The 13,049-nt window shown below is 42.6% G+C and overlaps 1 protein-coding gene across 3 annotated transcripts in view; it reads right to left on the bottom strand.

Moving 5' to 3' along the window:
• The window catches only part of CPNE8 (copine 8), a 587,797-nt gene that overhangs the window by 12,444 nt on the left and 562,304 nt on the right, over positions 1 to 13,049 (bottom strand). For all 3 annotated transcript variants that reach the window (XM_029615275.1, XM_029615273.1, XM_029615272.1), the window contains exon 19: positions 2,002 to 2,075. In XM_029615275.1, the coding sequence (XP_029471135.1) occupies positions 2,002 to 2,075 (74 nt within the window). The remainder of the gene's footprint in view (positions 1 to 2,001; positions 2,076 to 13,049) is intronic.

Raw genomic sequence — 13,049 nt, 5'->3', positions numbered from 1 at the left:
AATTTGTCCATTAAAGGTTGGAATATGGAGGATTCCTGACCTGGCATCGATGGTGGCATCGGGGCCGGTGGCCGAATTGGAACCGATGGCATTTGCGGCATATACGCTGGAATCTGCGGCATCGGCATCGACGGCATCGACGGTTGCGGCATGCAGGGCACCGGTGTTGGAACCGACGGCATCGACAGTTGCGGTGATTTCACTGGAATAGGCATGGAGGGTACCGGCGATATTCTCGGGACCGGTGTCGAGGGTAGGACTGGCGTAGATGGTCGTGGCATCACTTCGATGAAAGCATCCCTGACCGCTTGACGTATATAGACATCAAGTTTCCGCCCGCATGGATGGTGAAACAGAGCACCCATGGGGGGAGGCGGGGCGGGAGGCCGATTCCGCGGTTACCTCCCTCAGGGCCCTGAGGAGGCACGGTTCCCTGCGCCGGAATCGGCGGGGATCGCCCGGTCCAATGGCTCGGAAGCCTTACCCTGGAGCCGAGGTTTCTTAGTCGGTGTGCCGTTTTCCGTCGATGGCTCGCCGGGTATCGAGGCAGCGGATGCCGTATGCGGCCTACGATGCCGATGGCGATGCTTATCTTTTTCGCTGGCTTTTTCACTGCCCGATGTCGACGCCCTGGACGATGGCGAGGGAGAGGAAAGTGGAGCGTCTCCCGACTCACCTGGCGGTCGTTTTTTAAAAACGACTTTTCGAATCGACCCAGCCGGAGAAGATTGAGTTGAGGTGGATGGAGCCGAAATAAGCTTGTATTTTGAACAACTGCTCCATTTTGTCCAGTCGCAGACGTCGGCCCTTCGAGGTCATTGTGGCACATAAGGGACAAGCCTTAACATCATGCCCTTCACCGAGACAGAGGACACAGTCCTGGTGAGGGTCTGTGATGGACATGTTCCTGGTGCATTTCGGACATTTTTTGAAGTCTGAGGCCATTTTGGGGCCGGACAGCTGTCGAATGCCAATGACTCAGGACAAAAAATTTGGAAAAAAAGGTGGAACGGAACCGCGAAAATGGTACAAAAACTTTACCGCGATGGAATTACGAAGGGGAGACCCTTTGCGGTTTGAAGTTTTTAAAAGTTTTCCGTGAGGAAAAGTTGTGGAGAATTCCACAGTACTCCTAACAACCGCGAGGCTAACTGCTTCGCGGAAAAAAGAAGACTGAAGGGAGACCCCTGTGGCAGGGAATATCATGGCATGCTGGGCATGCTCAGTAGGCACTCTGGTGCCAGTCAAAAGTTTCTTAGAAACTTTTACAGAAGTTTTCCGTACATAGGGCTCCATTACTGATGTCACCCATATGTGAGGACTAGCATCCTGCTTGTCCTGGGATAATGTCATGTACATGAGAGAGGTATTTGACTAATGCTGTATTCAAATTCTATAACCTAATTAATCATAAGGAATGAAAATGACTTTCAGTTTGCCCGTGGAGTTTGCAGGTCCGTGAGTACTTTATATCCATGGGGTTATAAGTTCATTTTTAAAGGGAACCTTGCCCTGGACCTTTCCTTTGAAAATGTCTTGCCCAGTAGGTATATAAACACCCACAAAGTTTGCAGTGTAAATTCCCTGCTGGGAAGTATGCACAGGAAGTTAAAAATAAACTCTCCACATGTACTTTGCTGGGAAGGTACCCTGATGGCACCCTGACCCCACTTAAACTGTTCCCTTAAACTAGGGGAAGTGGGCAATTTTGGTAAGGCATATTCCTGTGGATAAACATCTGTTTACCCACAGAATAATCTTCTGAAAATTACCTCCACTTGTGGGTAGAGTGAATCGTGGAACAGACAGATGTGCAAATTCGATTTATTTTGTGATCTCTCCAGACTGCATGTCAGTAACAAGTTTTAAAATATTTTAAAGATAAACATTTTTAAAGGTTTAAAAGAAAAAAGTCATTCAAAAAATGTAAGCATTCATAATTTTTCAAGTGAAATATAAGCAAACATTTCTGGATTATGTATATTAATACTTGCATGTTACCTGCACAATATCCCTTTCTGCCTGTTTTCCTCTTGATGAGACTCTGACTTCATCCCCGTCCAATTCTATCATGGCTTTAAAGTAAAATAAACAATATTATTACTTTATTTAGACAATATATCAGCAACATTATTTAAGCAAATAAAAAAAATGCATACCTTTAAATAGCAAAGTCGCTTCAAAATATGAGAGCAATTTTCAAAGTATTTACACAAGTAAAAATTGCTTTTCAGTGTTAGTCAACTATTTAAAATTGCTCTCCCTAATTACAATTAAAAGTATATGCACTGATTTTTATCACATTGAGACGAAGTATTCCTGGGGGCATGTCTAGGTCAGGAAAGGGAAAAAAAACACATAGAGAAGGTAATTTTTTAAAGGATTTTACACATGTAAATGGACTTTAAAGTGAATTTTTCAAAGGATTTACGTGAGTAAGTAAAAGTAGCATTTTTCAAATGCCCATATATACCACATAAAATCTTTTGAAAATGACTTCCTTTATGCATGTAAATGGGCTTTTGAAAATTGCTACTTTTAGGTGTGTAAACTGTTTTGAAAATTCACACAATAAAATGTACTTTTAACATCTACATGCATTATTTTCAATGAAAAACGTATCTGCAGTAAAAGCAGGGAGGAAAGAGGGATCGGGTTGACAGGTATTTTAAAAAATTACAGTTAGTTGGAAGGGAAGAGGTATTGGGATGATAGGAATTTTTATTATTACAGTTAGGAGGGCTGGAGAGATGGAAGGTGAATCAGAATGGCAGGCATTTTTTTTTATTACAGCTCGTCAGTCAGGAGGGTGCCCAGCCAGATTTAGACCTGCTATTGCAATGCCTAGATTTGGCCAGCCAAGTTAAGGAGCTAGAGCTGAAAATCAGCCAGTGGAGCAGCCTGTTGTTGATGGGGTTCAAGGGAGAAGGTGGGAAGGAGGATCAGGCTGCTGTGGGAGTATGCAGCTAATGTGAGGTGCCAGGGAGGGGTGGGGGCATGAAGGCTCAGGCTGATGGGGGAAATATTTCTGATTATGGGGTGCTAGGGAGAGGTAGGAGTGGCTTGCCAGGAAAAACTTTTGAAGATTTTGGTGTCTAGATTTGGGTTTTACAGACGAATTGGGGCTTTGGGATAGGGGGCACAAACGATTCTTAGTTGCAGCAAGAAAAAAAAAATGAAGTCAGAAATCAAGTAGGCTCTGTAGCATTGCAGCAGAAAAGAAAATTGGGCCAGAGTAGGTGGACCTTGTAGTCTTTTACTATCACGAAGTCCTGCTAGGCCACCATTTTCCAGAGGAATGGTAGAAGAGGCTGCATCCCTCAGAGTTTTTCTCACTACTACTGTTAAATCTTGGAGCCTAGCAAAATGTTGTTAGGGAGAGAATGAAGTGGGAAGGAAAAAGAAAGGGACAGAGACAGGATGGGAAGGAATTTATTTATTTATTTAAAAACTTTTATATACCGGTATTAGTATGCATACATCATACCGGTTTACAATGTAACTTTAAAGGTAGAAATTACAATGAACAGGGAGGGCGAACAAGGAGGAGTATACAAAGAGCAGGAGGTGGAGGAATTAAAGCAATAAATAAAAACTGCAACGGACTATTTACAGGAATATACAAGGCGTAGGCAAGAAGACTGTGGCATGAAGGGAAAAGAAGAAAAGGAAGAACAAGCCAAGAAGGCTTGTTCTTCCAAGAAGCCAAGAAGGCTTCTTGGAAGAAGAAGGCTTCTTGGAAGAAGGCTTCTTGGAAGAACAAGCCAAGAAGGCTTGTTCTTCCAAGAAGCCAAGAAGAACAAGCAAGAAGGCGTAGGCAAGAAGACTGTGGCATGAAGGGAAAAGAAGAAAAGGAAGAACAAGCCATGAAAAGGGAGAGGGAAAGGGCAAGGAATAGCATGAGAGGCTGAGAGAGAGGTGAAGGAAAAGACATGAAGGGAAAAGAGAGGCGAGGGAAGAAAGCACCATGGAGGGAGTGGAGAGAAAAGAAAGCTGTATGTGCAATGAGGCAGAGGGAAAGAGGATGAGGGAGAGGAAAGAAAAGGGAATGACTTGAGGGGAAAGAAGCAGAATCGGGGAGAAAGGAGCAGTATGAAAGCAACATGCAGAAGAGAGAGAGATCAGAAAAGGTAACAGGCAGGGGGCTGATGACGTCAGCGGCTCGAGTGGCAGCCTAGCCTGGAGCTCCTGGCTATGCCGGATAGCATCCAGATAATATCGTAGCCATCCCTCCACCTTTTGACGCAGCTCCAACACCAAGCTCACCCCCGAAGGCTGCTGATGGCGAATCGGGCCCCCAAACCCGACTTTTGCAAGTTTTCCTACCAGAAATCGGCCCGGGAAAATTCTCCTGAAAAAAACAAAATGGCCGCCGTGACGGGAGAAGCGATCTCTGAGGCCTCAGCTGCAGCACCGGCACTCCCCGATTCGGAAATCCCTACTCGGGGTGAGTTTAAGGCTTGGTTTGGGGAGCTCAGCCACGATCTCCATTCTTTTAAATCTGAGATCCGTGAAACGGTGGGTGAAATGAAGGAGGAACTGTGTGAAATGGGGAGGAGGCTTTTTGAGTATGAAACCCTCACTGAATCTCAGGCAGATAAAATGAGCTCGCTGCAGAATAGCCATAAGGAAATGGCTAGTGAAATTCAGCAACTCTCCTCCAAACTGGAAGATTTAGAAAACAGGAATAGGAGGGCTAATCTGCGCTTTCGGGGCATTCCTGAGACCTCTGACTTTGCTAACTGTGTGCAAGTTATTACAGAGCTTTGCACTGATTTATTACAGCAAGATGCAAACCAAAATGCTGCAGGCTCTGGAGGGTCTCTAGTGGTCAAGCTGGAACGGGCTCACAGGGTCCAGGGTCAGAGAGCTCCTAATCAACCCAAGGATGTGATCGCTTGCTTCCATGATTTCCCTGTGAAAGAGAAGATCCTGGCCCTGGCGCGCCAGAGGGGGAAGGTGCAGCTGCAGGGACATGATGTGCAAGTCTATGCTGATGTTTCCCCGACTACTATGAAGAAACGCCAGGCTATGAAACCTATTACTGCTGTTTTGATTAAAGAAAACATCCGGTACCGCTGGCTCTTCCCCTTTGGCCTCAGCTTTACTGTGCAAGGTACAACGCACAAGGCACAATCCGTGCATGAAGCGGCGGGCATCTTGAAGGACCTTGGCTATACTGTGACGGATTTGCCGCCATCTTCCTCGCCACGTGCCGACCGCAGGGAGGAACCTCGCTGGCAGCGGATGGGAAAGGGGGGAAAGAGACTGCGACGCACCCCGGATCCAGATATCGCGAACAGAGCCCCTACATGATCTGGCTGCTTTGGCTCTGAAGGCTTTGACACTGTTTCTTGTTAAGAAAAGGTAACAGGCTGGAGTAAGGACAGGGAAGAAAGTAGAGGGACAAACAGTAGAGAGAGAGATGAAAGAGAGAGGCAACAAAAAACAAGTGGAAGAAGGGACAGGAAAATATGAAAATGAGAATGATTTGAAAAGACAACAAGGAATGAGGAGACAAGACGGAACACAGAGAAGACCAAGAAAAAGAAAGAATAATTAGAAACCAGAAGATAAAATCAACCCAGAAATACTAAAAGGTTTGAAAATGGTTTCTCTTAACTTTGTTGAGAATCGGTTCCTGTTATTTTCTGTACCAATGAATTCAGCTTGACTTATGTTTGCTGTTAGAGTCAAGTTTGACTTTTTGGCTTAGCTCTAGCTCAACTAGCCTATCAAATTTTCTGGCTTACCCAATTTTAGTTTATGAAGCAGGGCTGCTTTTTAGACTGATGCGAACAATTCAAGTTCCCAGTGGGACCACTGGCAGCAGGAGAAAGACCTGGCTTCCCTGTGGTGCTGCTGGTGGAAGAAGAGAAAAACTGACTACCCCGTTGAGCCACTGCTAATAGGAAGAGAGAAGCCATGGGGGAGGAAGAGAGAAGCCAGCCTGCTGAAGGAAGATACAGGTGTCCTTATCTCCAGCAGGATTGCCTCGTTCCCTTGGGGTAGAAGGACCCTCAAAGGCAGTGGGAGCCAGAAGGAAGCACTGCAGAGCTGCTGCTTCCCTGCTTCCTGTGGCTGATCAGTTCTCTGGAATACAATGTAAGCCAATCAGCTGCCAGAGGTGAGGAAGCAGCAATAGCTTGGCAGTGCTTCTTTCTGCATCTCCAGAGCTGTAATGGTAGAGAGAGGAGATTTTTACAGATAGTAAGAGGCAGAGGCCACAGCAGGCTGAGAACTAGGAGAATGAGAGGGAATGAAAGAAAAGGTGAGAGGCAAATTGGGTAAGAGGTGAGAACAATGGAAGGAATGGGAGGTAAGGCCAAGAGGGGTATGAGAATTGAGACAAGGGGCAAGGGGTGAAAATAAAGGGGGTGAGAGACATGAGATTGGCTAATTTATTCTGCTGCCTACAGAGAACACCTGTTACAGGTAAGCAACGCTGCTTTCTTCGTTGACAAGCAGAATAAATTCAGCCACACAAGTGAAGATTCCCAAGCTGAGGGCTGTATTTGATTAATTTGTTATCTAGGCATCGTAGATGTGTTATGCAACCTGCAATTACTGCTCGTAGCTACAGGGTAGATTTGAAGAGATTAATTAAATAAGCTTTCAAAAACTGCTTGTCTTAAAGTGCTATCCTGATGGGAGGCATTTTCTAGACAGTAATGAGTTGTAAAGTATGTATAGAAGACCAAATAGCGCCTTGCAGATATCTGCAAAGCAGAACAAAGATGTGCTAAGGAAGCTGTGGGAGACCTAACCTGATGGGCTTTCATTGTACTTTGAAGATGTAATCCTGACTGATTGTAGTTAGGGGTTTGCACTTGAAAATCTTCATTTAGTTTTGATTTTCATTTCATTTTTTCTATATTTTTTCACTTGTTTCTTGTTTATTCCATTTTTACTTCATTTATTCAAAACAAAAATAAACAAAAAATGAAAAACCCCCCACTGAAAAGCAAACTTAAACAAGTATCTCCTTCCTCCTGCCCCACCAATCCCCTTCAAGCAAAGCTCCCCTGTCCTAAGAATCCCTCTCTGACCTTCTATCAGCTCAGCTTTTACACTAACATGGATCCGCAGGTCTTCGAGGACCAGAAGCTATCTCCGGTTGCTCCTGTCCCTACTGCCATGGCTTTCCAAAATGGCTGCTAGTCAACCTAAGGCCAGCAGTTTTCAGTTTTAAACTAGATCAAGATATTATTTGTATTTTTATTCTATCTTTTATATTTTAGTTTTATTTGAATTTATTATTATTTTGATTTTTATTTTTTATGACTGTAAACTGCCTTGTTCAATCTTTGATTGGTAAAGCGGTATATAAATGTGTTAAATAAATAAATAATAAATAAACCGATTTTCATCCATAAATTCCCTGATTTTTCCAAAACTGACAATTGGTTTAAATCAATTTTTACCCTAATTTTAGGCTGATTAAAGAGCAGCTCCAGAGCTGCAGATGCAGCATTTCAAGGCCTCCAGCTACTGCTGGAAACCAATTCAGGCCAAAGTACCTGCAGCATTTCAAGTCCTGCAACCCCCACCCCCAGTAAAAGCATTCACCCTTCAATTCCGCTGATGTGGCATTTTCAAGTCCCAGCTCTTCTTCCCCCCCCCCAAGCAGCCAAAGTCCCTACTGCTTGGTGCCACCCATACAGCATTTGAAGCAGGCCACGCCCATCAGACACACTTCCCAGCAGGCTTTCTGGCCCCATGGGAGCCTCAGCAAGCTGCTGCTGAAGGAGAGAGGAGAAACCTGGAGCCACCACTAGGATAAATGCTGTTGCAATGGGGAGGGGGGGGGGGGAGGCGGTAGGGAAGAAATGGGAGACTCTCATTGGGAGAGAAAGGGACATACTAGGCAGGGGATGGGGGTAGAGATGGGCATGCTGCTGGATAAGTGAGTGGGTACATCTGGTTAATATTGTTTTATTGTTCTGGTTAATGTTGTTTTATTGTCCTAGTTTCTGGCCACCAAAATAAACTCTGATATTTACCCAGAAAAATTATGTCACATTTTTGTACTGATTTACTCCTGTTTTTCTTCTAGTCATAATAAACTCTGATAAAGTCCCAGAAAAATAAAAAATATATAAAAACCAAAAATAAAGGTCCCTAGTGTATGGCAGAATCTGAGGTTTTATGTATGTAAATTGATTTTTGAAAATTGCTGGGAGAGGAGGGTTGTATAACTAAAAATATGCGTATTAGCAATTCTATATGCCTTCTTTATTTTTAAACTCTTTATTTAACAATTTTCAGGCATACCAAAGAGATAGTATATGTTTATACTTCAGACTTTGTCAGAAGGTATGATGCTGTACAGTTCCAACTATTCAGTGCTATACAATGCTAGTGGTTGGGCGTTAACAAATGTACAATAGCCATATTGTCACTGAACATGCATAACAGATTTTCACCCTATGCCCCATTTAGTCTGACTCTCCAATATAGTCAAGGTAAGTCCCCAAAATCTGATGGTACATTGAAACCCTTGTTTGCTAAATCATACCACAATTTTTTCAATATCAGTCCATGCGTACTTTTTACATATACTGCAAAGAGGTATTCCAAGGGTGGTATCAGAGCAGGGATAGCATTTATGTGCATACTTTCAATTTTCCAAAGTATGCGCGTATATCTATTTGTATATTTACATCCGCTGGCGAGCTGGTGTAAATGTGTGCACACGCATGTCATGGTGGGTTCTGCACACCATTTACATATGTCAACTTTGAAAACTAAGGCTAAGATCTGCGTTCTACTTTGTACATGTAGGCTTTAGCCCTTCGCAAACTGCTGAAAATTACCCTTAATGTGTCTATACTGGAGAAGTAATATTGGATTTTGTGAGATTGATGAGAAAACCTAGGGACTGAAGAATGTCATTTTATTGAGGTTGGCCTCTTGAAGGGAATATACTAGATATGAGACAATCATCCACATAGGGAAAATCAAAAACAATGTTCACTCTTGGGTGAGCAGCAACAACTTCTAGACACTTTGTAAAAACTCTGGATATTGCTGTGAAACTGAAAGAGAGAATACAGTATTGATAGTACATTGTGAATCAAGATGTATGTGTAAGCATCTTAGAGACCCAATGAAGCAAGCCAGCTATGACTTTCTGGCTAGGGAAGGATGGTTGTCCATCAGTGCATCCTAAATTTCTTTTTTTGGAACATGTTGATATTCCTGAGATCCAAAATGGGTCAGAGATCACTTTGTCTTTTTTGGAAACTGGAAGTATCTCAAATAGAATTTTAAGTTCCTTTCCTGTAGCGGGATTGGTTCTAGGGGTAGACACGGGAACAACGACAGGAAATATTCTTCATGGAAAAGGTGGTGGATGCATGGAATGCCCTTCCAGAAGAGGTAGTAATGGTAAGAACTCTAAAGGAATTTAAAAAAGCTTGGGATAAACACAGAGGATCCTTAGAGGACAAAGGATGGAAATGAAGATAAGGGGTAACCTGTATGGCTCGGCAGTTACTACCCTTAACAGAATAGAAATAAATTAATCAATTAATTGAACTAAATAAATAAATAAAATTAGAAAGGGAGCTTTCTGGGCAGACAGGGTGGACCTTTTGGGCCTTTTTCTGCCATAATTAGCATAGTAAATGTTACTTCATTATCTGTTAGGAGAGACTACACCTCCTGCTGAAAGAGTAAGAGCTTGTTGGTCTTCAGTGAGTACTTCTTTGGAGGATGTTCAGGAGAAAACCAGAAATATAATCTGTAGCCTTGTTTGATACATTTTAATACCCAGTTGTTTTTAACATTATCAAGGACAATGCTGGACTGTCGTACTATAGTTTTTTCCTTCACTGGAAAACTGTTTTAATGGAAAAGATTTGACTAGATTGTAGTCAAAAACTCTAATTAGATTTTGGTTGATTTCATTATAAAGGTTTGGGCTCTGTTCTTTCCCTAGTGCTTGTTCTGGGTTGCTGTTGCAGATTAGGACATTGGTAAGGATATTGACATTATCTTCTTCTGGTAGAGTAGAAGTATTGTCTTCTGTGTGGTTGTTGCTGTGACCTTCTGGAAATAGAGGGTCACTCTATCGTAGCCACTGAAAGGGTGAGCAAGGCGGCACAGTCTGATGTTGATGGTATCCACCGCTTCTTTTATTACTCCCTTAAATATTTTCTCCTCTGAATGGGGCATCTGCCAGCTTGTCATGCAGGTTGAGTTCTGAAACGCACAGTCAAACAAGTCTTCTGGCTTTTCACTACTGATTACGGATGTTCCAGAGGAAGTGTTATAAGACTCATAGATATATCTAATAAGGTGCTGGCTTATTCCTCAGCTTCTTGAATTACTGGTAGGAACCATTTTATCTTGTCTGCTGGAAGAGCTTCAGCTAAAGTTTGTAGCTTTTGTAGGACAGAATATATACACTGAACCATACACAATTAGAGGTGAATTTTCAATGTCGTTATGCAGATAAAGGTAACATACCATCATAGCAATTTTCAAAAGTCATTTACCCACATTAAGTGCACTTAATATTGGTAAAACCTATTAAAATTCAATAGCATATATTGTAGCAATTTTCAAAAGCCACTAATGTGGTTTAAAGTGCATTTAACCACATGTGAAACCCAGTTCTAAGCATGTAAATGCTGTTTGAAAATCATGCCCTTATTGAGCAGTAATCCTTAAATTAAGGATAGCAACTGGGAAATCTTCTTTGCTACATCACCTAGCATCCTGACATCTTTAGTTGGTGGAATACTGGAATGTGTCTTTGTATGTGCTAAGGAGTACACAAGAGAATACACCAGAACACCTTAAAGGACTAGCTCCAGAGATCTGGCTCAGTCCATCTTAAGTACTATAGCAGCATGGAATCCTGGTCCAGGGGAGAGGGAATAACTAGCCAGGCCCAGGAGGGAAGAGAAAGCACCAGAGGAGAGAAGAAAGCCTAGGGAAGGCTAGCACTGCTCAGGTTTGAAGTGCATTGTGAACTTGCTTTGAAACTGCTAAGGTAAGCAGGACTGTTTCTATTTTTACTTTTCCGATTATAGTCAATAAAAGTTTATGAGAAAATCATCAGAGTCCATCATGTTCTGTCCTCTGGTAGCCAAAAGATTATTCACAGTGCCACAGTGCATTTTGCTCTTTTTAATGCCAACTCCACTTCTTCTGATTGCTGCAGAAATGGTACTTTGAGATGTCCTGGAGCTGGTTATACTCTATATTTGATGAATAATTTTCTTGCTACTGGAAAGATAAATAACAGAATTTTCCACATCTGGCTCTGATGTTCTTGTAGAAGACTATAACCTGGGTGCCTCAAAATATTTAAGGCCACCCAAACATTATCTTCATATGGTCTGCTTCTTTTGAAGATTAAGGGATTTCCCCTGCCATTTTTTGAACAAAAGCAGAATAAGATTTATCTTCAGGAGGAAATATGCTCCTGAGACATTTGAAGCGAAGGATGATATGGAAGATCTATTCATTAGTCATCATCTGAGTGATAGGAGAAAGACTCACAGGAAAATTCTGAACCTTCTTGAGAACGTTACCGGACAATAGGAAGATTTTCTGGCACTGATCTGTCTCGGAATAGACCAATTCACAGGCCTGAGTCTGGACCATTTCATCCCTTGCCTGATAAGGAGGGATTGTGGACTGAGTCTAACCTGGAAGCCATTGTATTCAAAATGGAGACCATTATTTTTCATTTGAGGAGGAGGACGGTAGTTTTGGCATATGCAACAGTTCCATTTCTGCAAATTCTAACCACATTATTTTTTACAAAGGAATGGTGTTCCTCTTATGATTATTAATTATTATCTGTATCTTGATGTTATTTCACTGTAAATTGCATTGGTTCCCTAGGGAAGAACTAGGGAACCAACAGTACTTAATCAAATTAATTAATTAAGTACTGATGAGTAGCGTGTGAAGGAGTATATAGAAGAGATTCCCAGAATACCTTAAAGGATTGGCTCCAGTTTATCTAGCCAGTCTACCTTAAGGATCACCATGGAGGGAAGCAAGGCATAGGGTGGCTCCCTAGGGATAGTCAGAAGAGCCAAGGTCGAGGAGTGAGTAGCGAGAACCAGGCAGGGAGCCAGAAGAGTGGGCTTATCCTGAAGCTGAAGCAGAGATGTTCTGAACCTCCAGGCAGGGATTTGAATCTGCGCAAAGTAAAGTGGAGAAGTAGACTCTACATGGTCCTGGGGAAGTGGAGTGGCCTATAGTTGGTTACCCATGGGAATAAATCCTGGCATCTAAGGCCTGAAATATAGAAGCTTTAAACAGTGAAGTAACACTGTCTCATGGAATAAAGCTGTTTTGACTGGCTTTGAACTGTGTATTCCTGAAACTGGTATAAAAGTTCGTGCAGAGCTGAGACAACAACCCTTTTACAGAGCCATCATATTCTGGAACACGAATTGCATGTCTACTTCACTCTTGTGCATTGCAGGTGATTTGTTATGTGACATATGCTGATGTTTCTCTGCATAAAAAGACTCTTGTCAACACCAAGATAATTTTAGCACCAATGGGTCTCCCTTTGCTCTGCTAGTTTGAGGCTAACATATTGTCTGCACTGAAAAACCATTCTACTGATGGAATCATACCATGCACCAACCTATTTCCTGCATCTTGAACTTAGGTCAGCTTTTTTAGTTTCTCTGCTCTGAAGCCTTGGCAAGGCTTGGCGTTGATGTGCTTCTGAGTCGAAAGGCGCAACTTACCTCCCTCTTTGTTAGAGGAGAAATGGTGCCTGTGCTGAGCATAAGAGGTCTCTGACTTTTTTGGCTTAGGCAAAGGTCCCTCAACTTTCGAAGATTTTCTCTTTCCTCCTGAAGTCAATATTTGAGGAGATTATAGGAAATCCTTCAGGGTGAGGACTTCTGTATCTTTGGACCTTGGGTGATATAAGAGTGTAGGCAGTGCAATTTGGTATATCATGTGAAGGGCCCCAAACACCTCACACAGAGATGGTGACACTCTTTTAAAGACATTTTTGCATCACAGAGAGGACCCTCTTCAAGGGTGGTATGGCAAAAAGAAGG

The sequence above is a fragment of the Rhinatrema bivittatum genome, chromosome 9 (assembly GCF_901001135.1).
Source record: "Rhinatrema bivittatum chromosome 9, aRhiBiv1.1, whole genome shotgun sequence".
NCBI lineage: Eukaryota > Metazoa > Chordata > Amphibia > Gymnophiona > Rhinatrematidae > Rhinatrema > Rhinatrema bivittatum.
This window is presented reverse-complemented; position numbering and strand designations above follow the sequence as displayed.